This window comes from Nesoenas mayeri, assembly GCF_963082525.1.
Source record: "Nesoenas mayeri genome assembly, chromosome: 7".
NCBI classification, from domain to species: domain Eukaryota; kingdom Metazoa; phylum Chordata; class Aves; order Columbiformes; family Columbidae; genus Nesoenas; species Nesoenas mayeri.
The window spans coordinates 29,599,124-29,626,569 of record NC_137551.1 but is presented as its reverse complement, the minus strand read 5'-3'; the positions used below and the strand labels follow the sequence as shown (position 1 = coordinate 29,626,569).

The window sequence follows — 27,446 nt, the reverse complement described above, 5'->3', positions numbered from 1 at the left end:
TCTCTGCATTTACTGGACGTTACTTCTAGGGATGGAGCAGGAAGAGCAGCCCATCAAACAGCTGTTCCTCTGTTCCTTGGATAACACATTTCCAGGCACTTTCACATACGTAGCAGTGAAAGACAAATCTTCACAGCGAATAAGGACATCTCCTTCTTGCCTTGTGTGTACAGGTTGAGGATACCACTGCATCAAACAATGACAGATTTTAAATAAGTATATTCAGAAAGCTCAACTAAAAGAAATCACTCATCTGTCTAATCCCAAAAACAAGGGCTGGGTTAAGCATCAAGCTACCAAGCTTCAGGCTCTGAAGGCATTTGTGATTCCCTGGAGGAGTCACACGAGACTTTCTGTTCCCCACCTTACCCACCCCCAGTAAACCCAAGCCACCTTCCTCCTCCTCTCTCTGAAGAAGATGGGCTCTGGATCCCATGCTACCACTCAGCAGCTAAGGGGACAATTGCATGAAATCTGCACGTCTATTTTTAAAAGCATCGGTATGCATTATTCAACACACATCACAGTCATGCTCGTACACTACATTTCTGACCTCGTCAGCACATATAGAGGTAATACAAGCTCTAGATCTTTAGAAGAGAAGAAGAAGAAAAGAGAGAGAGAGATCTGCCTGGAAAGTAAACACAGATTAGGTGTTGTTAAAAGCTTCTTAAACTGTCAACAAAGTGTTTACTTAAACTGAGAACAAAAAAATCACCTTCAAGATGGGTAATTCTCATGGAAGTGGCTTTATTTTTAAACACCTTATGTCTCGAGCTATATGATTATATGGGACTCTCAACCAGATTTTTGGTTTTAAAGTAAGGACTTGATTCCAGACTTTCTTGTCATACGGAAAAAAATGGAAAACATGAACTTGAACGGCTCAAAAGGCAGAATGAAAATAAAAAGCATTTAAAATGTGAAAAGATGGAAAACAAGCCTCACAAACAAATGGGACTGGCAACATTGCTTCACCTAAATGCTTTTTTCTTCTACTTAGTAGGAGATGTTTCTCAAGACTGAAAATAAGTGTTGTTTTGTATCTGCAGGGCTTTCAGCAAGCGGCTGCCATGTTACGAAACTCTCTGGATTCCAGCATCTCTGCTGCCTGCTGCATTTGGAGTATGTTGGGAAGAGGAGGAGGAAAACAAGCTTATCATTTATAAAATTATTGCTGGTTTTGTGGTTGTGAGGCTTTCTGCAGTCTACAAGAATAACAGCTTGTTTGTGACATCAGTAAAGTAAGGATATGTAACCTAGATCGCATTGTCCTCTCCCTGGATACCACTCTCAAGCTTTGTCAAGTAACATCGAGTTTTATCCAAAGGTCAAGTGTCAAGACTTTAGGAAGCTGCATACCACAGGGTCACAACTTGAGACCTGAGTGTTATTGTGCTGTGCTCAAGGACAGCTCAGTCTTGCTCTGATTCTCCAGCCACACGGGGTGGCACCAAGACAGTGCACCAACTCGGCACCGTCACACGGCAAGTGCACGGTGCTTTTCCCAGATCGAAGGGTTTTGGCAAAGTATTTCTGCTTTCTAACTATTTCTGGCAACTGGAAAGGCCTGTGAGAGAAATGGGTTTATGTTCTAGTTTAAGTTGACCCCAGATGCAAAAAATGAGGTATAACTACACTTTTTTTAGCAAAAGAACAGATCGAATCCCTCATCTGTAATTGGAAAAGTCATGTCTCCTCTTGTTGTCCCTCTTCCAAAAAAACAAGGGGGATTAGGTCCTCTGTGCCATTCTTTTCCCTGCTCTCAGCTATGGCTAACACCACTCCGGTAAATATGTACTAAGCTTACTCAAAGCTAGACCCATTCCTGTTTTTACAGTACTTCAACAAGTACAATATTAAGCTGCAGACAATGCCCATGCCTTTTTCTTCTCTCTGCCAGTCCTGAAGGTGATAACTGTGTTTCTTCCCAGTGGAAAGAGGTGTCTTAAAAGCAGATTTACTAGAGATTGTTGAAAACAATTCCCACAATAACGCCTGTCCCAGTGCTATCAGCTTTCTAGAGAGGCTGCCAAGTTGGCATTTGATTAGCTAAGAAAATGGATTTAGCACGCGATGCCAGATTCCCCTTCTCAGTCACTAAAATGCTCAAGTAACAAACTGAGTTGACCATTGTTTCTTATCACCAAGCAAACAAACCCCGTTGGCAGGAAAACTCCATTTGGAAAGTGATTCCCTACATGACTGAGATGGGCTCTGGCTATGCATGCCAGTCCTCACATAATGCTGGACTCCAGGTGGTCACTGGCACTGTGAAGGACACTGTCAGATAACCTAGCCTACAATTTGATTTCAATGCCTTGCTTTCAGCTCATCTTCAGTTGTTCTGCAGGCTATTTTTGTTACCACAGGAATAACAGTTGGTCTCACAGTGCAAGGTTTTCAGTTGTAACTGGCTGTCTTTTACACTCAATTTTAGCCACAGATAAGATGCCAACTGGATCAGTTTGGGTGTGTTTTTTTTTAAAACAAACACACAACCAAACAAACTACTAAATTACTGATCTGCAAATTACATGTACTGTTTAAAATACCCTGGTCTTCAAGCATCCAAAGTCTTCATTAATCAGTCCCTGGTCCTTTTCCCTTCCAATCAGTATGAAATACTAATTGCCATATGGACTAGCACACCAGACAAAGAGGCAGCTTTTCGCATTGAAATCAGTGGGAACACTTCTGTTCACTTCAAAGGGTAGGGAAGGATGTCTCAAGCAAGCATGCCCATTTTATACTCTCATCAACGTCCATTTTCTGCTCTGAAAGTGGAATATGTGAATCACACCAGAAACCAGCCCACTTCTGTGCTGCCCTGGACCAAACCAGAAGTGTTATCTTAGGCCGACTCCACAACAGACAGGAGGTGGGAGATCCACACTCAGCCTCTGCAGGTTCTCTGTTGGCCTCCAACCCAATAAGCAGGCGAGACTCCAAGTGAGGTGGGAGCAGGCTACCTGAGGGACTGTTGGTTTCCTTCTCTAGGTTGCCTTAGAGGAAAAAGGAAATAGTTCAGGAACAATGCAGACAGAAGCTTTAAATAACTATCAGAGAGGTGTTGCTTACTGGAATCTAAATTTTTCGCACTGGTCTCCCAGCAAACCCAGGAACACCTTGAATCCACAGCAACAGGTCCACGGCACGGTGCCTGAGCTGGCAGAGGGAAGCACGCAGCTGGCCACGTCAATACAAAATGGAAAAGAATCATTAGCAGAAATAATTTTCTCCCTCATTTTCTGTTTCTTAGCACTACTTGTGATTAATTTCATTCATCCACGGCCAGTCCCCATGCGGTGATACGGAGCAAGTTCTCAAATCTCAGAACAATTAAAGGCATCACCACCACCTGCAGAGGCTGGGTGGGCAGGATTAGGTGCTTTAACCATCAATCCCCAAAGCAAAGGCCAACACAGACAACGTGTGCAGGTCACACAGGCAAGCTCATTAGCGACGTCTAAAATTACAGCCCATCCCGGGGTCGGGGCGGTGCAACGCGCGGGCGGGTCCTGCCCCGCCGCCGCGAGCTCTGCCGGGGAAGCTGCTGCGAGGGGAGGATCCTCCCAAACGCCGGCCGGGGAGGAAGGAGGGGACCGAGGGCGCACCGGCTGATCAGGTTTGGCGACACTTAAGCCCTGGGCGTCGGGAGAGACACCGGCTTTTGCTGCTGTTTACACGCTGAGCAGGACCGCGATTCACATCGAAAGGAAAATCAGAACGCGCCGCCCCGGCCAAGCCGGCTGTTGGAGGGGGTCTGTTGCGGGTTTTATTTAAATAAAAGCAACCCCAAATCCTGAGTTTCGCGGCAAGGAGGAGCGGGGGCCCGGCGGGGCGGGGGCGGGGGGCGGGCAGCAGAACGGGCCGCGGGGCGGGCGGGCCCGCGCAGGTCGGACGGCGCCGCCCCGCTGCAGAGCCCCGGTGCAGCGGGAGCTCCGCGGGGGCGCGGGCCCGGCCGGGCTCGGGTCTGCGCGCTTCCACCGAGCCCCCGGTCCCGGGCCAGCCTGGGTGCATGTCCTGCTGCCCGCAACCCCCGCCGCCCTGCGGGGCGGGCAGGGACCGGGCAGGCCCGGGAGAGCCGCTCCCGCCCCGCCCGGGGCGCGGCCCCAACACGTCAACTACAGTTCCCGGCGTGCACTGCGCCACGCAAAGGACTACAAGTCCCACCACAGAGCTGGCTGCCGAGCGCCCTTCCGCCCCCGAAGGACTACAATTCCCAGCATGCACTGGGGTACGAGCCGGCCTGAGCGCCGGGCTGTGCGCGCCGTGGCGCGCAGGGCACGCTGGGAACTGTAGTTTTCTTAGCGGAGAGCCGGCCTACTCCCGCAGCAGCGCGCACGCCCGAGCGGGCGGTGCCAGGCGCGGTGCCGCCGTGCGGGAGCCGCCATGCAGGAGAGGAAGGACGCGTTCCGGGAGGTGCTGCCCAAACAAGGTACCGGCGGCGGCCGCGCCCCGGCAGCCGGTGCGGCCTGGCCCCGGCGCTCACGCAAGGCGCTTCTCTCCCCTTGCAGGGCAGCTGTCGGTGGAGGACACGGCCTCCATGGTGCTGTGCAAGCCCAAGGTGCTGCCGCTCAAGTCGGTGACGCTGGAGAAGCTGGAGAAGCTGCAGCGGGCGGCGCTGGAGGCGGCGCGGCCGCCCGAGGGGACACCGCCGCCCCGGCCCTAGCCCCGGGCAGGGACTGGCCTTGTGACGGAGACCGACCGAGAACCGGGGATCCTGCGGGGCGGGGAGCGGGGCGGCGGGAGGCTCCTTTTCTGGCGTTTTCCAGTAAAAGTTCCACTTGCTGATTTCAAGGCGACGTTTCTAAATGTCTTTAGGCTGGTCTAGCCCGACAGGTAACGAACCCCCGGTAGCCGCTGCTCCAGGTACAACGGGAGGAGGCGAGTTCCACCCCCCCTAGTCTAATAACGCCCGGGGGGACCCCAGAGCTGCAGCGCTGCCGTCCCGGGCACAGCGCGCTCCCGGCCGGTCCCTCCGCTGCCGTCCCGGGCACAGCGCGCTCCCGCCCGCTCCGTGCGCTGCCGTCCCGGGCACAGCGCGCTCCTGGCCGGTCCCTGCGCTGCCGTCCTGGGCACAGCGCGCTCCCGCCCGCTCCGTGCGCTGCCGTCCCGGGCACAGCGCGCTCCCGGCCGGTCCCGGCGCTGCCCAGCAGCCGCAGCCTGACACCCAGCTGCAGAACGGGCCGCACGGTGATGCTGTCAGTGCCCCAGATCCATCTTGTTCTTGGCAAAGCTGCGCTCTATAGACACATCCAAAACAGCTCCCTGCCAGCCTGGACACTCCCAGCAAGTCGCTTGTTTTCAAAAGCATTTGGTAGATACTTACCGTGAGTTTAATTACTCAGTGCTTTTCTGGAACAATAGAAAGGGGCAGTGTTAGAGGTAAAGCTTAATTGCACACACTTCAGAGATCTGAATGTGGTTAAATTCGATCTGTTTAAATTAAAAAAAAAAAAAAGGCAGACAGGAGAGCTTCACAAAAAATATTTTTAATATGCTTTACCAGAACTTTGCACTTTTCCAGTTACATAGAAAAAAAAAAAGACAAGTTTGGTACATGGGGGCTAAAACCAACCAGTGTTCACCCCTGAAACAGATGAATTTCTTATGACCCAACTCCCATTTTCTTGGGCTCTTTAAAACAAAGAAACAGCTGTTTTTCTTCCCAAAGCACAGTATTTCTTCAGCAGCAAAAGAAATGGGATCACAGCAGCTTAACTTGACCCTTCTATAAAGCTTAGTATAAACCAGTGATTTATGATGACAACACTGTCCTTGAAAGAGAAAAGCAGCAGTCAGACATCAATGCAAACATGGAATGATTAGGTCATAAACATATGGCACTTAAAAAGGTAGCTTATTTGAAGGCACCACCACAGCAGAGTGGCCAGTTGTTCTACTATATGCCCAAAGAAATAAGTTTTCTTCCTGAAATTTATAAAACTATTTTTAAAAAAATGATTTGTACCCAAAACGTGCTTTTAAAAAAATATGAACTGTGCTAAGCAACTCTTAAAATTTTGGTGTATATATATGTGTATACAAATATACATACACACACCAAAAACACATGTGTGTTTGTATATATGTAGAGATCTATTTTTCCCTTTAAACATTAAGGCTTCAGGAGTTGGTTCTCACATTCAGTAGCTTTCTAGTTTAAGACGACCTCCATCTCCTTCACTCACAAAGCGCTTTCTGCCTCTGTAAGAAAGCAGAAAGTATATTTTCAGTAAGTTCAAAGTAGCATTGCTTGGTTTTTTTTCTTATCTGTCACAATGAAGAATCTTCTCTTGGTCTTGAGAGCCAAATCTAAGGTGTGCAACTTCAGTAAAATTAGCTGATTTCTTGATCATTGATAAATGGCTTAAAATCTCACATCTAGGTTTCTTTTAAAAATTTGCATTGTCAAGTGCTTTCTACTTTGCTCACATTTTAATGTTCACATTTGCAAAAGGTTTGAAAGCCTAGGAATGGTGTTTTTCTACCCAAAACTAAAGTACATAAGCCAAAAATGTCTCTTCAGTGTATTAATGGTAACTGAAATGCAATCAAGCTTTTGTTGCAGTGGTGACTTTCAACCTCTCACATCCCAAACCCGTAAAATACTTGATATACCAAGATACACCCAAACTCACTTTCAAAGTCCACAAATAGAGGCTGGTTTTGATAACATTTCAAAATCTGAGTTTACCGCAAGCTGTCAAGAAAGTTTAACAAGCCCAACAAAGCACCCAAACTGGAAAAGATCTGTCTAACAAATAGCATTCCCAATGTATAAAATAGCAAATAATAGTTTCACCAAAGTATCTTAAAATTTACATGTATTCCCCACAGGAAATGAAACTTGCGAATCGTATTGTGACCAATAAGGAGAGAACAGATTAGCTACAATTCAAAGAGCATCATTTATGCTGTGAATAAGTAAACAATAACAAAACAAAAAGTACTATACAAACCACCTGGCAGATACAAAGGGATCAGGTGTGTAGAGCTTATTCCACACAAGTGTCCTGCTCCTTTTGACATAAATTACCAGTCCAACCCCTCTATTTCTCCATCCTCCATAGTTTACAGTTCCAGTCTGTAATACTTTGGTCATAAAATCCTGATTTCAGTTACCTACAATGGAGACAAAAAAACCCTATCTACAATAAAATAAGTACCTTGAGGGACACAGGTCTCTGAGTGGTTTGGAGATTATTCCAGCTCGAAAGCATTCCTCTACAAACCGCTCAAGCACGGAATAGGAGTGTGGCACATCCAGGTTAATATCTGGGATTTCACAGTAAACTCGTTCATAGCCCTGCAATGTAAAAATTTTACCAATATATCTGGTTATTCTATGCTTTTATTACATTTTTTTTAAATATCCTTTTGCATTTCCAGGATTTCCTTTTCAAGATAGTTTCACATATACTATGGACAGTTTCAACAAACCTAAAGGAGAGCAGCTGCAAGTCAGTGGAAAAACACAGTATAATACCAGACAATACCATAGCATTACACACCTACTTCTACATAAAACACCAGCTAAACTTTTAACTTCTTTAGAAGCCATTTGTAATTAAGTGAGTTCTTATTGTACTTCAATTATTAAGAACTATAGGATAAAAAGGAAAATTAAGAAAAATGAAGCTATATTGCAGTATTTACAATCATTAACCATTTAGTTGCATAAAAGCAGTTGGAAATCTTTGACTGAAGACGGAAATATTCTGTACCCCACAGTTCTGCTCAGAATTTGTACTTCCTCCAGTACATGAGAAGTATTGTACCTACCTCAGTGACAGATTATTTGTATGAAATACAGAATGACTATGGAGAATTTTAAAAAGTCAGCAGCAGACTACAAATGATACTTAAAGGTAAAAACTATACAAATTTTGGAAGACCTGATGTGAAATTAACCGAATGCCACACTTACTCTTTTCATTTGGTCCATAGTAATGACAGAAGACCTCCAGAGAGATTTCAATAAATCCAGCATCATTTTAAAGGTCTTTTCTCCAGTTGACTCCAAAACCATCACAACAGCCTAAAAAGAAATCATACAAGTGGTTCAAGTACATGTTGTATAAGCATAAGGTGCCAAAAGGAGACCACGATTATGCATTTTCTGGAGAAGACAAGTCCATTTGTTACAGGCACTCACAATTTCAGTACCTTATTTGAAAAGAAAAACTGATTAAAATTATTTGGATAAAGATAAAAGGTACAACAAACCAGAAAGGACTAGAGAGAGTGAAAAGCATTGCTTTTCTGGCTCTGGTTTGAGAGTTATGTGACTATATCCATATGGTTGCTGCAGTACAGATGGCAGTTCATTAATTTTGTGAAATTAATTTTGTTTCTATGATTTTTTTTATCTGTGATTTTAGAAACACCTAGAAGTTTAAAATCTACAAATCTCCACAACCCCCATCAACTAAAAGGCTTCTGGTTTTCTATTGTGAAGGGATTTTCTAAAAGGAGTCAGTTTACTGAAAAGAAAATTTTGTGGATTGTGAGTGCTCAGCTTTATGGTGAACAAACATTTCCCAATTTGGCAGACAAAAGAGTACATGAGTGAACAGTTTCCCAGATCCAGCAGTGATGATCCTTCTCTCACGTAGTCTGGTTCTGAAATAGCTCAGAGCTTTTACAGACATGCTAGAGATGGAACAATTCGACCCTGAAAAGGAAGCTCTGCAACTTTACAAAAATAGGTAACACCCATTAGAATACTCAGATATCTGAAATGAAAAGGCAATAAAACACCAAAACAAAGCATGGCTTTTTGCTGATATTCCTCAGCAGAAAACAAATGGAGCTCTTCTTTTTCAGTAATCAATCCAAATTCAGCTGTTTACCCAATAAACAAAAATTAATTCTGGATCTTGTGGAGTTAGCAGCAGCTTACTTGTTGCACAATGTGCACACAAATGAGCACATAAACCATTAACTTTACATGAAACAATTTAGTTATTCAAATAACATCAGAACTTGCAATCTGAGCGTCAGATCCCAGTTATATTATTTGCATGCCCACATCAAAACAAAACCAAACCTGTTGGTATTACTGACAATTATTAAAGGGACTCTGATTTCTCCTTACTTCATATACAAGTTCATGATGAAAATGGGGTACTTCCAGTTCCTGAAGGCAGCGTTCAGCTTCCAGTACATCTCCGGAAAGCAAATACTCTTTCAGCAACATATCGATCTATTGAATTTTAAAACAAACAAAAAGCCCAACACTAATTAGATATAAAATTTAAAAGTTATCAACTATTTTGATAATCTGCAATTAGCCCAGCAGTTAGTTCCTGAAACTCACTGCTAGTGTTTTGATCAATGTAATTAAATTGAGACGTAACCAGTGACCTGAAACAGTGTCAGCCAAATGCCTATCCATAGTGTTAATACAGACACACAAGCACCAAAAGCATAGTTTTAGATGTGTTATCGCCATAAAAGGTTAATATGAATACGATTAATAGAACAGTTTGGGTTGGAAGGGACTTTCAAAGGTAACCTAGTCCAACCTCCCTGCAATAAGCAGGGACATCTTCAACCAGATCAAGTTGCTTGGAGCGCCATCCAGCCTGGCCTTGAATGTCTCCAGGGATGGGGCATCTACCACCTCTACATGATGTACAACTGTCTTAAAAAAATACTTTGTATAAATGAAAAAACAAAAACAAAAAAGGCAAAACACTTAAGGCATCATTTCGCTACAGGATATATGTATCTCTCGGCACCATGCCAAACAAGATAAGCTTAGACAAACTAAACTCTTGAGAGAAGAGTTTCGTAGAAGTCAGCTACCTCTTTGACAAGGTGTTTCACAGACTGCTGGCCACCTCCTGACCCCCACACGTTGTCTATACGCTTTCCACCCTTTGTCATGCTCAGCAACACAGTAGCTCGGTCCAGTGCAGCTCTAGAAAGCAAAGTTTGTGTTTCAAAAAGTTGTTACAAAACTTCATTAAAATATTATCTGTGACTTCCCCCACTGCCATTCCTTTTTGGACAAAGCGACCAGGTCCCCGGGAAGAGGTCAAGGTTAGCAACTCCATGGGAACATGTGTATCAAGAAGCCAGTAAGCTACCCCCCCACATCTCTTTCTGCCACCTTCACACTTCTGGTTATACCATGCTAAGGACAGCTAACAATCCTGTGATGGCAGCAGATCTGAATCATCAGTGCAGAATCTGAAACATCCTCACGAGAAAGAATTTAGTATGTTCTTATGCATTGTATTCAGGCTCCTCCAAGAATGCAGCTTGGCATGTGTATCTTAAACAAAAGAGGGCTGAGTTGTTTCCACGCTGAAGAACAGCTTTTCTACTGAAATATTCTCTTCTGTTTGGGTCTAACTGGAGAATTTAAGCCAAAACAGCACTTCAGAAGGCAAATATGTAGCTGCAAAGAGATGGTGTGAACTAGGGAAGTTTGTCAGTTCATTGAGGAAAGAATGAAAAAGGAAATAAGGTGAAAAAAAAAATCTCAGATCCAGTTAAGCACCATCCAGCTAAAGAAGGAACAGTTTTTCCAACCCTCATACTGGGGGCTAGCCAATACCAATAACTCTGTTCACCAAGACTAAAGGAGCAGAACAGACTGGCCAAGAAATAGCAAAGGCAGCAAAGCATCCCAGATGTGCAGTAAGGAGGCTACAACCCTTCAAATCACAGGGGACATTTCTAGAACTGACAGATAATTTGCACAATTTGAACGCCCAAGTCAGGCAGCTAAGCATTTCCCTTCCTTCTGAAAGTGCCCAGCTATGATGTTACAAATGAAGCTTTTAGAAGCTGCAAGATTTCAGCACCTCCACATCAAGCCTGAAACATATGTTTTTGCAGGGGAAAGTAATAAAACACAGCTAGTTATTAAAACGTCCCTCTTTGTCAGAGATTGCTGCTTCAAACTTCTCACCCTGACATGGAAAACAATTCTGCTTCTTGATGAATAAAGCATTACAGAGAAAATCTGGGAAAGCACTGCATGAGCTTCAAACCTTTATAAGGCAAAACAGTTAATCCTTTCTGTATTTCACAACATATTTACAGCAGCTGTCCTGATGCTATATTTACCCAGTAATCACCTTAAAGCTTTTTCTAAAGACAAAACCTCCTCTAATCACTTCCTATTTCAGCTCCCGTTTTTTTCTTACCCTCAAACATAAGCTGGACAACAAACCTGACAAACTGAACTCAAATGTATTTATACATTTTCAGGCACTTTCAATATTTCTCCTGTGACTGGAGTAATTCTAGATGTTGTTGTTGTTGTTGCAGACTTCGTAGCCTTCTTTTTTATCATATTAAATTTAAAAAAATAAGAAGTTATAGAGAACCATATGATTTTTTCTTAAATCATAAATTCCTGATCATTATTGCCTTTGGCATTTGGAAAACTGTAGCTATACAGAGAAAAAAATAAAGTTACCGAGCTTGGATGCAATCCACAGTGCCTTTGTAGCCATCTATGTAGGTACTGCTTAAAATCCCATCTCCAACAGCTCTAGCTATAAATTGGCCCACCAACTGAAACAGAACAAAAGAATTTTTAATTAAATGTTGAATTTCAAAGTAGTTCTAAGTAGACTACTGTAACGTGCTTGGTTTTCAGATTCTATTTAAATGAGGCATCTCAAAGTAAAAACACAGCCTGGGAAATTGGTAGGGGATTACAGACAGCAAGATAATTCATATATATTTTTCAAGATATAGAGTCTGTTTCAGCTTACTTGATCAATTTTAGCCACAAATTATAAGAAAACCTTTTGACTACTAGCATAAAACTTTACAAACATACCTGTGGTGCCCTGGGAGAATCCAACACCAATTCAGGTAGCTCTTTAAGCAGTCTATCAAAGGACTTTTCCACATCAGTTTTGCTTACTACCGTCCCGCAAAGGTCAGAGATAAGCTTCGATGTCATTTCCCTGTGACTAGCCTTCCCCTCTAATGCCAAGGAAACAGCCAACACTGGCACACTGTATTTCATTTCGCCAAGGTTTAAATCCTTCAGCATCTCCTAAATAAGATTTGGAAAACAAAACAGATTAAGATTTCATAATTTTGTTATATATTATATTACAAATATATTTTTATATATATGCTTATTTTTATATATTTACATATATGCTTCTGCTCATGTAATAACTATAACTACTTAGGTATCCTTCTTTCACATTTCTTGCCAACATCTCTATACACACATTTATAGCTAGCGGTTGGGATTCCTTCATTTGCTACAGGTTTACCCCCTACAGTAAAAAAGTAAAAAGACACATGACATACCGAAACTTCGTTAGTATCTCCATGTTCAAAATACTCCTGTATGATTGGTGTTAAAGTTTTTTCAAATGCTCTTTCATCCAGAGGCAAAACTACTGTTTCATAGACACAGTTCTCCTGTTTTAAAAGACAACAAAAGCATATAACCTTTTTACAAAAGTCCTGCCCCTTCTCACATCTCATGCAGGGCTAATAGCATCAAAACACATACTGGACTCAGCTCTGGGGTCCCCAACATAAGAGGGACATGGACCTGTTGGAACAAGTCCAGAGGAGGCTACGAGGATGATCAGAGGGCTGGAGCGCCCCTCCTGTGAGGACAGGCTGGGAGAGCTCGGGTTGTTCAGCATGGAGAAGGCTCTGGGGATACCTTATAGGAGCCTCCCAGTACCTAAAGGGGCCCTACAAGAAAGCTGGAGAGAGACTTTATACAAGGGCACATAGCAATAGTACAAGGGGTAAGGGCTTTAAACTGTGCAGATTTAGGTTAGATATAAGGAAGAAATTCTTCACCACAAGCGTGGTGAGGCTCTCGAACAGGCTGCCCAGAGAAGCTGTAGATACCCCATCCTTGAAAGTGTTCAAGGCCAGGCTGGATGGGGCTTTGAGCAAGCTGGTCTAGTGGAAGGTGTCCCTGCCCATGGCAGTGGGGTTGGAACTAGACGACCTTTAAGGTTCTTTCTAACCCAAACCATTCTATGATTCTATCTTCAAAATCCTTAATGCTTTAGTCTTGGTAGTCAGTGTTCTGCCAGAAAACATCAGATCGTCTCTACGGTTGAAATGTGGACAAGCTGGCTAAATGTCATGCTTCTTATATTTTGGATTTACTGTTAGCTGAATTCAACTGAAAGGCTAAATTTACTGTTAAACAATGGTGAACGCTCCGAACTGTTCCTAGGATTCTGCTGACACCACACAAAACCAGCCCAACTGCCTATGCACTGAAGGCAGAGTGACAGAAACCCCTGGCCCAGATCAGCAGTCAGTTGTGCCACAGCACCAGATTTAGTTTTCAGCACCTTTCCCTGCAAGTGGCACTTCAGTCCCCAACAGCCAGCCTGCCTGTTTTCCCTCTTCCTTAACGACTGCGTGACCAGGCAGGTGATAGCATGTACAAATCAAAGAAAAGGCATTTTCAGAATATTTGTGAGCAAAGACATTCCATAAAGGGAAAAAAGAATCACAGAGCAACTGCCTCCTGTATAACCAGGTCCTGCAGAGTTCCAGCATGGCCAGATCTCACCGCTGTAATTCAGTTCCCTATTTATTCCTCACAGACTACAGACGTAACATTCAAAGCAATATTACAGAAATATCACAGAAATCTGAAAAAATAAGTTTTCCAGCTAATGGCTACTGGAAAGAAGCTTTCCGTTATAAAGAAGTATAGCAGAAGTCCAAAAGCCTATCCTTCCACCACATTAGTTTACAACCTTGGAAAAGCTAAGCATACAGAAGTTCCACAGATTATTCATTCTTCATTAAAATTGTCTTTTATGCACTCGTGAGCTTTATTTTTTAACAGCTATCTCTGCCCATGTGAAGTGCTGAATTGCAAGAAAAAAAATGATACTGGAAGAAGGTTTTAATATTCCCATATACCATCCTCTCAGCAGCTATCGGTACAGCAAACAGCCTCTGCTCAAAGGACACTGCCGTCACTCTGCTTAAGTTATACAGAATTTACTTACAGTCTCACAATTGTATTGATTTCAGAGACTTTAGTAATTTTTATTTGTAATCAGTGTTTCCTTTCCTCAGTGATTTAATGTTATAAAGCACCCTTTGCGCAATGATATTTATATCCCCCCACCCTGATAATACATAATACATAATAAGGTGCAATCTTCCACAACATATTCTAAATGTAGACAAAATATCCAGGCTATGAACTTCGCACTAGTTTTATGTGTTTATACCAAGTAGTCACACGACATTGTGAGGGCTGGGAACACATGAAAGAGAAAAATCCATGAAGTCACAGACTGAACTCCCAACTTGATAAAGTCTGTGTTGCATTTTTAACGTGGTGCCTGTTTGCAATACAGAGCAGCACTGCAACATTCACCTCCACGGCAACCAGCAGTGAAGAATGTGCCTGTGAAAAGGCACAGAAAGAGGGCCTGTGTGGTAAGATTTGTGAGTATTTGACTGTGACACTTTAACACCAGTTATCTTTTAACTAGCCAATAAACCATTCTTCAACATAAAAATGAACATTTAGTACAGCCAGGCTGACATTCACATAATTCACAAGGTCAAACTTCCATGAATATAAGTATCACAGCAACAGAAATCAATAAAGGAAATCAAAGCCAATGCTGCAAAGAAATTATTTGCCTACCTGGTCATCATCATAATTAGGGTCTTTAACATCTACTTCTTCCACATCATACACTTGACCTGGTGTTCCCCAAACTCCTTTACCACCTGCTCCACCTGGCAAAATATGGGACAGTTTACAATGAATACTTCTGAGTTCAACTCAACATTCGCTCACTTAAGAGTGATGGAGCACTGTGCCCAACTCCTGACTCTAACACGAGACTTTCAAATATAACCAGGCTGTAAGTTTGCATTAATAACAGTCCTGTAAACCACCAACAGTTCAAATTTGTGTATTAAATTTGCTAGGAAAAGCTACTTAAAGACAGAAGTTAATTGGCAATACATATATAAAATTTTCTGATAAGAATGCCACTTACTATCTAACATAAAGTACCAAATGCCTCCTCAGAGATTGCAGTTTATGATAATTATTCCCAGTGGAAAAAAAAAAAAAATAAATGTTTTGGGCAGAATCTTTATACGCTACTCTCTTCACTAAGCTACACCAACCTTTCTTTGGCAGACCTCTTCCCTTTCCAGACCGGGATCGCCTGTCCAGGAGTTTCCCCTTTGGGCTGGTTGGTACAGCTCCAATCTTCAGTGTCTCTCCATTGTCACTAACAGAGTCTCCTCTCCCAGAATCTCTAGAAGAATTTTTCCTCAATCGTCTCTTTGCTTTAGCATTTATTTTGGCTTCAGTAATTGAAGTTGCGGGAATCCAATTTCCATTGATTTCAGTCTTTCGTTCCTCAGACCCACCATTTTCTTCATCACCGGAAAATGGAGCGTCACTTAGATTCTCAAGCTCTTAAAAAGGAGACAGAGAAAAAAAAAAACTGTTACAGTTTTAAATGGTTTTATGTTAGAATACCCAAACATATTGCATTTTAAAAGGATTACAACATTAAACAGAACTCTTATTTCCAAAAGTGCTAAAGCAATGGTGGTGTTTTTAAAATATGTCTACACGCTACAGCAATAAGGAGTTCCTTATTCCCCAGCACAAACTATCCACAGTTTAAACAGAGCATATGTCAAATGCTGGAAAGTGAATGAATAAACCATTTATAAACAGGTAAACCACAGAAGACCCCACCCTTGTTAAACAAAAACTATCAGAACTCCTCAGTGCATAAGATCCAAGTGCCTAGTTCTCACTCCACCCACTCATCTCATGATTTAGAAACAAACAAAACTGCCAACACAGTAAATTCCGTAAGAACTCACTAATGTTAACAGACTAGTCACACCAAAGTGAAATTAATTTCCTAAATCATCAACCAACATACCCCTCCATGCAAGGAATTTCAAGCACAGCTTGCCAGCTGGAAAAGCAATGATTTAGACTCACAAGAACACAAAACCATCACTACTTTTATTTTTTGTTCTTGAAGTTATGGGGAAAAAAATGCTGTTTAGTACAAAGCCTGGGGAGTTCGGTAACAAAGGCTCATAGAATAAATGAAGTCTTTTGAAACAGTGTGATCTTTCTTTTTCCCCCTATGGATTGCCCCTCACTGTAGCTTCTGTCAAGACTTTCTAAAGTGGCCATGGTTTATTCCCCAGCACAATCATATACAATAGGTAACTAGCTTTGTTTCACACTCAACAAATAACTCCCTCACAACTTAAGGATCTGTAAGTGTCTCAGAGCACTGAGAAGTGCAACACTTTCACTCTTCTGGGAAGTTAATGGACATTTAAAACTGGATATAAAGTCTTTTATTTCACAAAGTTAGGATGTCTCCCATCTGAGCTGTATGGTTCAGCAGAATGTCTTACTGAGAGCATCATAGGCAGAAGCCGTTTTAAGTTCTTCTTTCCCTTCTTAAACATCAAGATTTAAAAAAAGCACCTGGGGACAACTTTACATTCCAGTTAATACCATGAGAGCCCTCGCAAACTGAAAAACACACATGGAAAGGTAACAGCCTTGGGTCTCTTCCATAGTCCTTCTTTTCTTGAGGATTTAGTAGAGTCTTAAAGATCCAGCCTACAGCCCCAACCCTAAGAAGCACAATGATGAGGCACACAGAAGCTGCTGCTTTTCCAGCTGTGCCAAGCCTGCTTTACATAAAAGTTCACTGCCATAAGCCCAGAATATGACCAGTATTTTAAATTTGTATTTGAACTTAGCTGAATGTATTACTTCACCATTCCAATACACTCTAATTAGCAACATCATTTGGCAATACTTCTCAGAACTGTATTCAAAACAGGTTCATGAAAAGTTGTTTCAAAAGTGAAGTCCACTAATAAAATATTTCCAGCCTCAAAGTATTTAACCATATCAAAGAAGATATCACACTACAAAACGAATAAAGTTTGATGCAACTGCTTCCCTCATGATCAAAGAAACAACATTCAGACACTAGTGTTCACAGATGTGAATGCTATAGCTGAAAAATAATGCAGCCACTCCAGTCTAAGCTTCATCTTTCCACTCATTACTCCCACAAAAGCATTCCTTTTATGATTCTAGCAAGCGAAAAAAGAAAAGCATGCATCATGCCCAGGAAAAGAATCCCCACAACAAGCTTTCTCAGCTTGTCTCACATTTTAATAAAACAATGAGAGATTTGCATAAAGCTAGCAGCAGGGGGAAAAAAGCAAAACCAAACAGAACAGGTTTCCTTCCTCTCACTCCCCAGGGAGGCCACATCGGCACAACAAGCACATCTCAGACAACTGAATTTAAACTCTTCCCATTAATTTCTCCAGTTCAGACCTGCAATCTGGCTGTCCAAGAACTATGCTCTTCAATGACCATTTACTTCTGTCTCTATCTCCAAAGAAAATGGCCAACAATTAACACAAGTCAGTCCAGAATCTGACAACTAAGGATAAAAAGGGAGGCTACAGTCCAACCTCCTTACACAAGCCCGATCTCAGGTTCCAGACTAAAGGAAATCCTCCACAGGAAACATCCTACCCATAAGACAATATTTCTCTATGCATTATTAAACTATTTTTTAATATGACACTATCAACCTCTTTCTCCATAATGCTATAACCAACTGCCCTTACACTACTAGTTTCCCAGTTAGGCTGAAAAAACAGGTTAAACAGATTTACTAGTTTTCAACAATTTCTAAATTAGTTTTTTTTTAAAGTACACATAAAATGACACAAATATTCCTTTCAGCTCCTCAATTTTACACGATGTAACATATACATATATAAGCAATAACAAGGTTCCATAAAATTTAAGACTACGCTTATTACATATTAAAAAGTTCTCCAAATTTATCTTACTATTCTGCTATTAAGCCCAGCAGGTACACTTAAAATCTGTGCTTTTATGGTGCTACCTTAATTAACAAAGCCTTCAGCAAATACTTACCTACACACAAATTTCATTTGACCAAACCAGGTCAATTTAGATATCCACCAGTATCCCACCTACTATCCAAATATAATTCTAAAATGCTGTGAAGTAATGTATCTTCTACACCAAACTAATTCTGGTTTAAAATAAGAGGTCATATGGAGCATGTTGCCACTTCAACTGCATTACATGCTACCTTAACACATATAAGATTTTTTCTGAAAAGTATTTAAAAGCTACAAAAACTCTTTGGTATACAAAGGTCAGTGCAGATCATCACAACCTTTGGAATATAGAGAATAACTTGAAACTGTGTTAACTTGACTAAGCATCATAATACACCTTGTGATATGGACAAAACAGTCAATTTCAGGGCAGTCTCTAACACTTATTTGGTAAATTTTTCCCATGCCAGCTCACTTGCAGTCAAGCCTTTCATAATTTCTTTCCTCTAATTTTAAGCTAAACATATACAGAATTTGTACATTTTATGTTTTACTTTTGAGCTTATTCATTTCTTTGCACCAGCCCTACTGAAGTCAGTTGCTGAGTCCACAGTCAGTATTATTTAGTAAGTTAAAGAAATGTTAACTTCATGATTTTAACACATTTTGAAATAAATGTAATCAAACAGGGTACTATGATATATAACTGAAAGAACTATTCTTTAAATTTCTGATGAAGATTTTATTTTTTAACCAGTACTGTTAAAAATGAACAGATAACATAATTTTTCTACAGAGAACACTTGAGGTCAGTTAAGCAACTGTAAGTAAAACAATACTGATTACTCACCTGTTGGGGTAATAGAAATGTTCTCCTTTTCTATTTCCATAGTTGCTTAACAGAACTGACCGTGAAATGTAGAGTCTTAATGTTTTCCCTCCAAGACCTAAAGAGAAACAGAGAAGGTTAGGGGAAGAAAAGCACTAGACCAAATCTTAAAAGAGGTAAAAAGCTGCAAAGGCTCCACTCACAAAATACAATGCCTTTTTTTTTTTTAAGTTGTAATTAACTATCAGTAACCACCGAGAAGTTCCTGGGAAGGTAAATGGTGTAATGTGAGACAGCACCACCCTCAAACACATCTAAGCCTCAATGTCTTAGCAGCCGTCAGTCCTGTGGCTTATAAAGGAGACATCAGGATAAAAGCCGTTATTTTAAGGGTAAAAGCCCTGTGTGTGCAGCTTTTTATAGTTGATAAAAGCCATCTCTATCAACTTAGACTATCCTATTCTGCAAAGTGGTTATCTATTTGAACATACAATATCAATGTTACAATTGCATCCACAGGAGAAATATTCTTCAGGTGAACTACACTGATAAAATGGTACCAATTTATCGAGTTCAGGCCAGCCCTTAGAAAACAAGCTGGTTTTTGTTCCTTCTGTTGAGAACATTATGTTTTACTGTGTGTGTACATACAGCTGTCAAGCTTTCACATCTGTGCTTCTGCACCCTTCAAACACTCCTTACAACCACCATTCAATCTGCAAGGAGTAAAGTCTAACACTTCTCTTTTTCTGTTACTCTTTCTCCCTCTTCCTGACAGCTGCTATAATAAAAACAACCCCGTGCCACTGTGAAAGCCATGGCATCATCCACCTCTCCTTTATGTACACAAAAAAATCAGCAGCTCCAGAATGTCACATACACTTTTTCATTTGCAAGATAGTCACAAATCACTTTATAGCGCTGTGAATATTACTGGTATTTGTGTCCGCCCCATAAGACTCTAGTGGCTCTTTTTACCCCTTTCTCATCCTTCTCTGCCCCGAAAACAGCTTACCGTTGAGTGGTAAGATTGTGACACCAAACAGCAGCACTCCCTTCCCCTTTTTTTCTCCTTCCTTGTTTTCCCTTCTTAAGCCCACTTGCCTACCACAAACATATTAACTCCCAATGATTCATCACAGACCGCTGGCAATAAAGAAACTCTGGTTTAGGGCACACCATCAAGCTGTCATGATCTTGCATTTCCTAACGTCACCACAAGCAGTTAACAGCTTTGTGTAACAAGAAGTCATCCCTGCCCCGCATCATTTTTTTTAAGTTACCTCAATCAATCATTCAGGAGTTCTCAAGTGTTCCCAGCTACTGTTTGTTGACAGATATTTTTTGGTACAGATCTCAGTCTAATCTGAGCAAACTACTTTGTCAGAACAGTTTTATTCTTCCTAGTGTAATGTTCCATCAGTTGTTCACCTCTTTGAAAAAGAAGACAAAGGACAAAACCTGTATTAAATAACAATAATGTGTTACATAATGTGTAATCAAGTCCTAACATTCAAATGGAGAAATATATTTTTCCCATATAGGGCCCTACTTGAGATTCTCCATCTATAGCATGTAATAGATAACAATGCAATGTTCATGTGCTGTCTTTTTGAGATGCAGCATCCTGTTTTGTTTGTAACAAGGATGAGGGAATAACTGAGCTTTACAATTCATGTTGTCATACTGATCAGAAGACATAATCTCAATTTAGCAATGCACCCTCTTGTGAACTCAAGCCAACAGGTCTGCTGGAACTTCAGTTTGCTGGTATTTATCACCGTTATAAAAAAAATCATTTTATATTTTGCAGAGCTATACCACACAGTACTACAAATCAACTACAGAACACAATTTGAAAACCTGCTTTAATAACATCAGAATAAATAACCCCAAATCGTTATATTAGAAGAGATAATACAGGAACAAAATTGAGATAATTTAAGTATCTTGCAGAACAAGAACACCACAAAGAGATTTTAAGATTACTCAGCAATACAAACAGTACTTTTGAAGTAGTTCAGCAGACAAGGGTATTTTCTAAGTCACTGGAAACCACCAGCAAAATATACTCAGCTACATACAGACATTGTACCCACCACCACTGCAGGTACTTCAGCTAAATAAGCAATTTTACCCCAGGAGGTGAATACCAGCGCACCAACATTTAGGAACAACACATGCTGCCCAACAAAGCTTCCAAAACTTCTCAAGACCTTACACCTATACAAAACATCCCTGAAGAGCTTCCACACAGCTCACAGGATTTTTGTCCTCCCTCTAAGCCAACACTCCTCACCACTAAGGTTTTCGGGACCTGCAAATGCACCCGCTATTCTGCAACCACATGCAAAACCAGCCAGGTAAGCCCCAGCTACTCCTACGACCCCGTGGTGCGGAGGAGACGATCGGCGGAGCCAGGCGGCCCTCAGGGACGGCGGCAGCGGGGCTGAGGCCCGGCGGGAGCGGCTGCCTCGGCCCCGCCGCCACACGCCCGCACGGCTCAGGCCCGGCAGCCGTTGATCCAGCCCGGCTGCGGCCGAGGAGCACCCGCGCCTCACGGGACGCGCCCTCAGTAACGCTGCCACGGCCAAAGGCGCCGAACCGGGGCTCGCTGGGCAGCCAAGCCCGCCTGCCACCGGCGAGAAACCGGAGGCGACGGGGCTGCGAGAGCGGGGCGGGCTACCTGGCCAGGGGGTCAGTCGGGGGGAGCAGCTCCTCACGGCGCCAAGCGCCCCGCAGCGCTCGCCCCGCGGCCTGGCCGCCCCCACACGCCCAGCAGAGCCGCCCCGGCCGGGCCCGTCCCCTCTCCCCGCCCGCGGGACCGTTACCGGCGGCCCCGCCGCTCCCGCCGCTCGGCCCCGCCCCCTAGGCCGCGCGCGCCCCGGCCTGCTTGTTTTTGTTTTCTTCCCCCCAGCGACACGGCAGCCAGCGACGCCGCGGATTGGCTGGCTCCCGCCCGCCGTCGCAGCCAATCGGCGAGCGGGGATGCCGGTGGGTGGGGACAGTGGGGTTGTTCAGCCGTCAAGAAAAAAACAGGAGAGAGGGGGAGGGTGAAACCATCTCGAAGGTGTCGGCGGGGGGGAGGAGGGGGGGGAAAGGAGTGGGAAGGAACCATTCGTGCGGAGAGGGGCCCCACAGCGCTCGGCGGTGCCCGGTTGCTGGGCGGCTGCTGGCGCGGCCCGGCCCGGCCCGGCTGTGACCCGCGGCCAGCGCAGCCTTCCCGGGCGGAGGTGGAGGAAATGCCTCGGTGCGTGAGGGAGGCAGAGAGACTCCTCCCTGTAGCGCTGCGTGCTTGGCTCCCTCATGCTCAAGCCCGGTCCTGCAGGCCCTCCGGGCTGGTGGTGAATATAAAGCTGTTTTTTGCTGTGTAGGTGCATGAAGAAGTGTCCCTGGGGGCTGTCACACACACACCAGGCCAACAACACGCATTTCCCCATCTAACATAACCCAGCCTACTTGCCAAAGCACATGGTGCCATCATCTGACTCATTAACATCAAGGGGCATCATTAGTGTCGAGCAGCAACACCTTGGGCAGGTTTTAGGTGAGAGCCCGGGATGTGGAAAATCGGCTGCAGCCAGGGACCCTGTGAGGGGATGGAGGGCGTTTGGGGGTCCAGTGACCGAACGGCAGTGGGAAGAGGAGAGCCCCGGCCCCCCGGCAGCACAGGAACCGCGGCAGCTGTGCTGGGCTCCTCTTCAACGCTGTGTCCTCCTCCTTTTGTTAGAAACTTTTGGTTTTTTTTAAGCAAAACCATCAGAAAAACAATTTATTATCCTGTATTTGTGTTGCTCTCAGCTAACTTGGGTTTTAGCCTTTTGGTGCCTCTTGGGACCTTCTTCAGCGTTGGGTGTTGGAGGAGAGGGGTTGAGGCAGGAGGACGGGAGCTGGCAGACAGGATCCCGACTGGTCAGGGCACCCAACAGATATAAAGGTGCTGCGGCTGCCTTCTCCACTGCTCAAACCCTTAACACGCTGCGCCTTTAGGGTTGACAGCTAACCCATGCCTATCCATCCACTACCTTCCAAACTTTCTACCTTCTTTTAGTTTACATTTACCCTGTTTATTCTACATGCGCTGCCTGAGGCCAGACACCTAATTAGAGATGGTAGTCTCCCTTCACTGTCATGTATTTTACCTCCATTCACAGTCTTCTCCTAAACGGTCACCTAACCCTTTGTTTTCTCTCTGTAATTTGTGACTCTGGAGACCCCAGGCAATTGCAGCCCAGTGCTATGAGAGAAGAAAATACAGATCCCTTCTGCTTTAATACATTTGCATCGCAGGATTTTTCAGCTGCCAGCAAAAGAATCCTCAGTTAACAGATTATGACTTGTCTTTTGTAGCAGTTTTACATATATTTTCAGTATCATTCTACTCCAAATCAGTGTACTTTTGACTGCAATAAGAGCCAAACTTTCCTGGTGTAAGAGCCTCTAAATTCATTTACTGGCCAAGCTCTGCATGAATCATCAACGCTGGGTTCAAGAATTAAAACAACAGTGATCTCTTAAAAGACTGTGCAACATGATTGCTGTATTTCTAATGATAAATACTTTCCCCATCAGACAAATGACAGAAAGAAAATCTTTCTTGTTCATGAAGACACTAAGTTGCAGACATTTTCAAGTCAGGACAGTTCAACATGCTCACACAAGCCCTTTTTTCACATGCAACCTGGAGGCAGCCTCAAAAGATGTTGTTTCCCCATCAATCAAAAACTATTTTCTGGGTTGTGCTTTGCACCCCCACTGACTAGCATCTACCAAGCAAACCACTACAGTGTCATCAGTGACATTTGGAAAATAAATCCTAGCTAATAATATAGATCATGGAGCAGGTTCCCATGCAAATGGGCTTTAAAAAGATTTTGCAAGGAGGAGGAAGGAGGCAGAGAAACTGAAACAGTAACCAGAACCTGCACAAGAGAAGATGCCACAAAATACCACACCAGTGCATCATGCCAGTTACACATTTTAAAGCACCGTGGAAAATTGCTAGAGGATTTTGTGGTAAAATTTAGGACTGGATCACTTTCAAGAGGCCTAAAAGCTGTCTCAGTAATCAAAAGATGAAAACCCCTAAGCCATCCAGCACACCTCCAGATAAGAAAATTGTGTGTTTTTTCCCTCTTCTGCTGAATGTCTCTATTAGCAGCTGGCTTATCAATCACTGAAAATCTCCTCTAGATTTGACTGCTTGGACTCTCTGATTTTTTAAACACTGTGACCTGAAAAAAAGGGCTGAACGCATACGAAAGATTATTTGTATTTTTCCATTGCATCAAGCGGTCTGCTAACAGATACTGCCTCTTCTTGCCTTTCTAACCTCAAAAACGCCTGTCGCATTTACAAGACAGCTGATCGCATGCGAACCTCTGAGCTGCGGAGACCCGCTTGCTCCCTCCCCCCGCCACATTGATAGCAAACATACCACCAAAACCCACATCAAAAGAGCAGAATTCCTCCTCCCATAGAAAACAAACCAAAACAAAAGACCTTCTTTGCACCGTTTCTGGCCCCTCCGCAGCCCCACACAACCTGTGCGGGCTCCGCGCCCGCCCCCCGGCCCCCCGGTACCTGCGCCCGCCCGCGCCCCGCGGGACCCGCCGGAGCTCCCGGCCCCTCTGCGCTGCCAGCCCGGGCACCACCGACCACCTGGAGCAAAAGGCTTCGCAGGGAGGCGAGCAGGGCGCTTTCTAGCCGTCTTCCTTCCCTTCCAGCCTGCTGGGTTGTTTTCAAACTCTCCCCTCCCTTTCTCACACGCTGGCCAAGCCCTCCCGTAACACCCAGGGGAGGGATCCATTGGCTGAGGTTCCCCAAAACGCGTGGAACAGCCCTTCCCCCGGCCCATGGCTGGAACACAATGGGCACCGCGTGTCTCCGGCTTGCTGCCGGCCTTCGCTTTTCATCAGGGTTTATGTGAGCTGCAGCTGGGGTGGCTCACGTAGGTTGCCCGACCTCCAGCACCAGAGAGAGCTGTGAAAAGCAGAGAGTTGTCTTGGGTTAGAAATACTACATTTTTGTTCCGCTCCGCACTGCGAATTTTTCAAAGTTTCGCTTTCTGCTTGAAATATTTTTGAGAGGCAGCACCTGTGCTCCTGACACCTCTGCAGTTCTGTTTGATTACAATCGAGTCTGTTACTGTGGCGCTTGGAATATGAATTTCCACACATAATGCAGACAGCAAAAGTGTATCTGCAAAATCAATCTGCTCTGTTCAGTTGCCTGTCTCTTGGCCTTCTGCTTTTTTTTCCTTCACCCTACTTTTATTTTTGCGTCTTCTGCAAAGGTGCCTTCATAAAATGAACTGCCAGCACAGCAGTCCCCTTCCTCATCCGGCAGCATCAGCTTTAGGTTGAAAGGATACTGAAACACGCCTTCTCTTTTTTTGATGCTCAGTAATTAGAGTTGCTTTTGAACATCCTCCTGCAGGTCTGTCCGTGAGCTGGGAATGGGGCTGTGCTGCAGACCTGGGAACAGGGCTGTGCTGCAGACCTGGGCACCCTTGGGAGCTGGGGGAGAATTGGCTCACTTCTGCCCGTGGAAACAGAAGTATCACCCACTGCGATGGCTTTGGATAAACACCTTCCTGAACCACAGCTTGCCTGTCTCTAGTGTGGCTTTCCAGGACTTGCCCCTCACAAAAAGCCTTTCCTCTTCATATTTCTGAGTATGCCCTCCTGGCAGAAGCGTTAGAGTTGGGTTTGCTTTGTCGAACTGTTCCGAGCATGTCTCTGTGCTGCAGTTGTCACCTGTTCGTTCTTGCCTTAACAAAAGGTAATCATGCATTTGCAAAGATGCTTTACTGGATAGGGCTGAACTTGTGAAATGTGTAGAAGAATGGGAGTACATGATTTAAGAGTTCCAGACAGTGAGTTCATTTAAAAGGTAACAATCAGAAACATGAAATACTGCCTTTACCTCAGAATAATTGTCCTTTTTTACTGGTTTACTGTGGGAGAAAATCTCATGGGGCCATTTATTAAAACAAGGTGTGTTATTGCCTTGTAATTATTATTTAACAAGCGAGGTCCTGTGATTAACAAATCATGTGCCTGCTTTTGTGTGTGTATAATCACATGCTCCATCTTTGTATTGACAGAGGGTTACAGAATATTTACCTCTGTGCATAGGACTGGCAGGAACTTCTGTGCTACCAGGTCTCCTATCACAGGCACCGCCTGATGCAATCCTTTTCATAAATGTCTTGAGTTCTGTCCTCAAAGTGGTTTAGTATTTTGCATGCACAACTGCTATTCCAGAACCACATTGTCAAATGGTTAGTAATGATCTTCTATCCAAAACGTCTGACACCTCTTGCTGATCATTTATTCTGTACCAGCACTGGCCCTTAGCACCATCAGCTCTTCCTTCTACCTTCCTGGGAGCATTTAAGCAGAGAAACCCTCCTGCTCCTGGCATTCACGTTTGAAAATGAAGTGAGATATAGACTCTCTTCCAGCACACCCCAGCCCTTGCTGCAGCCTGGGCTGCACCTTTCCTGCAGCCCCCAGAACTGCATTTCTCACTTCATGTCAGCTATTGGTGATCAAAGTGCAAGCTGCCAGCTAGCTTGTAGGAAAGATTTTGGTCATTTGTGCCCATGATCATCACTTTCTGCTGCTGACACCTTTTTTTCTGTGTAATATCTCAAGCCTCCTTTGTCTTGAGGTTGTTTCATATTTTCTGCCATCAGCAATTTCACCAGTTCTCCACTAACATTAGTGCCAAGCTCATTTACAAATGCACTTTGCCAGATCTCCAGGAGTGATGTCTAACACTCCCCCGGTAACTGCCCTCCAGCCTGACAGCCGTGCTGCTCTCACAACAGGCCTTTATGAGGCTTATACCTTGTGTTAAATCACTTCTCCCTTTTCTTAAGAACTTTCCAAATGACACCATATGACATGTGCAATTTAAGTTCAGATAGGTGAGACTGACCTCATTTTCTTCACTAAGCAAATGGCTTGCAGCTTACCTTACCCAAGAAAGATAAATGGGTTTGATAAACCCATTTAATCTCATGCCATTTACCTCTCTCTTTTGCTAGCCTTTCCTCCACCGTTTGTTCTGAAGTTTTCCATACACCATTAGGCTGAAACCTTCATGCCTGTTCTTGTCCAGATCGGTTCACTTCTCCCATACAGGCTCACAGTGCTCCTGTCCCTGACTGAGGGACCTGTTAAAGACATCGGGCCAGTTCTTCCAGAGCTCTGGCATGCAGATTAGCCCGTTCCTCTGCCTCCAGCGCAGGAAGGAGCCCTGAGATTTGCTTCTATCCTGGCTGTGAGCATTTCCGTACCCCCATCCCATTATCCTTCTCATCCACAGCCACATGATTAACATCCCCATCTTCAGTGAAAGTTAAGGCAAAGTATGAGTTTGGGGTTTGCACACACCTGCTGTACATTAAACCCTGTCCCATGTAATCTCTCTTTTTCCTTCCCTGTTGTCTTCAGCTGTATGTCACCAGGAAAAACATGTATCCATTTTTATTAATATCCTTTAAAAGACAAAACTCAGACTCAGTTTTGAGACATAGCTTTTATATCCAATTGGTTATTCTGCTTTTTAAAATGATCCCATGTAATGACAGCTTAGTGTAATTTCTGAGGTTGAAATCAATTCAGCTGCAGCCTCTGCCTTTAAGTTTTTCTCCTTTCCTGGATTTTATCCCCACTGAAATTATATTTAATTAACTAGAGTT

General features: G+C 43.7%; 2 protein-coding genes across 6 annotated transcripts; one reads left to right on the top strand and one right to left on the bottom strand.

Annotated features, from left to right (window-relative positions):
* The first annotated feature begins 4,327 nt into the window (after nucleotides 1-4,327).
* On the top strand, nucleotides 4,328-4,803 carry BBIP1 (BBSome interacting protein 1). The gene is made up of 2 exons (XM_080348320.1): nucleotides 4,328-4,441; nucleotides 4,521-4,803. Exons 1-2 carry the CDS (start codon nucleotides 4,396-4,398, stop codon nucleotides 4,673-4,675), a joined length of 201 nt encoding a protein of 66 aa, XP_080204446.1. The 5' UTR covers nucleotides 4,328-4,395; the 3' UTR covers nucleotides 4,676-4,803.
* Nucleotides 4,804-5,016: 213 nt separating this feature from the next.
* PDCD4 (programmed cell death 4) lies at nucleotides 5,017-21,550 on the bottom strand. 5 transcript variants are annotated; one of them, XM_080348315.1, is made up of 13 exons: nucleotides 21,420-21,550; nucleotides 20,017-20,166; nucleotides 18,755-18,851; nucleotides 15,142-15,438; nucleotides 14,648-14,742; nucleotides 12,304-12,417; nucleotides 11,816-12,037; nucleotides 11,447-11,544; nucleotides 9,820-9,934; nucleotides 9,107-9,214; nucleotides 7,937-8,047; nucleotides 7,176-7,315; nucleotides 5,017-6,213 (listed from the first exon to the last, which is right to left on the bottom strand). In XM_080348315.1, exons 3-13 carry the CDS (start codon nucleotides 18,792-18,794, stop codon nucleotides 6,153-6,155), a joined length of 1,401 nt encoding a protein of 466 aa, XP_080204441.1. In that variant the 5' UTR covers nucleotides 18,795-18,851; nucleotides 20,017-20,166; nucleotides 21,420-21,550; the 3' UTR covers nucleotides 5,017-6,152. The 5 variants fall into 5 exon arrangements, with proteins under 5 accessions (XP_080204441.1, XP_080204444.1, XP_080204445.1 ...); XM_080348318.1 differs by having other exon boundaries at nucleotides 5,017-5,783; nucleotides 6,151-6,213; nucleotides 20,017-21,541; XM_080348319.1 differs by having other exon boundaries at nucleotides 5,017-5,778; nucleotides 6,151-6,213; nucleotides 20,017-21,541.
* Nucleotides 21,551-27,446: the final 5,896 nt, after the last annotated feature.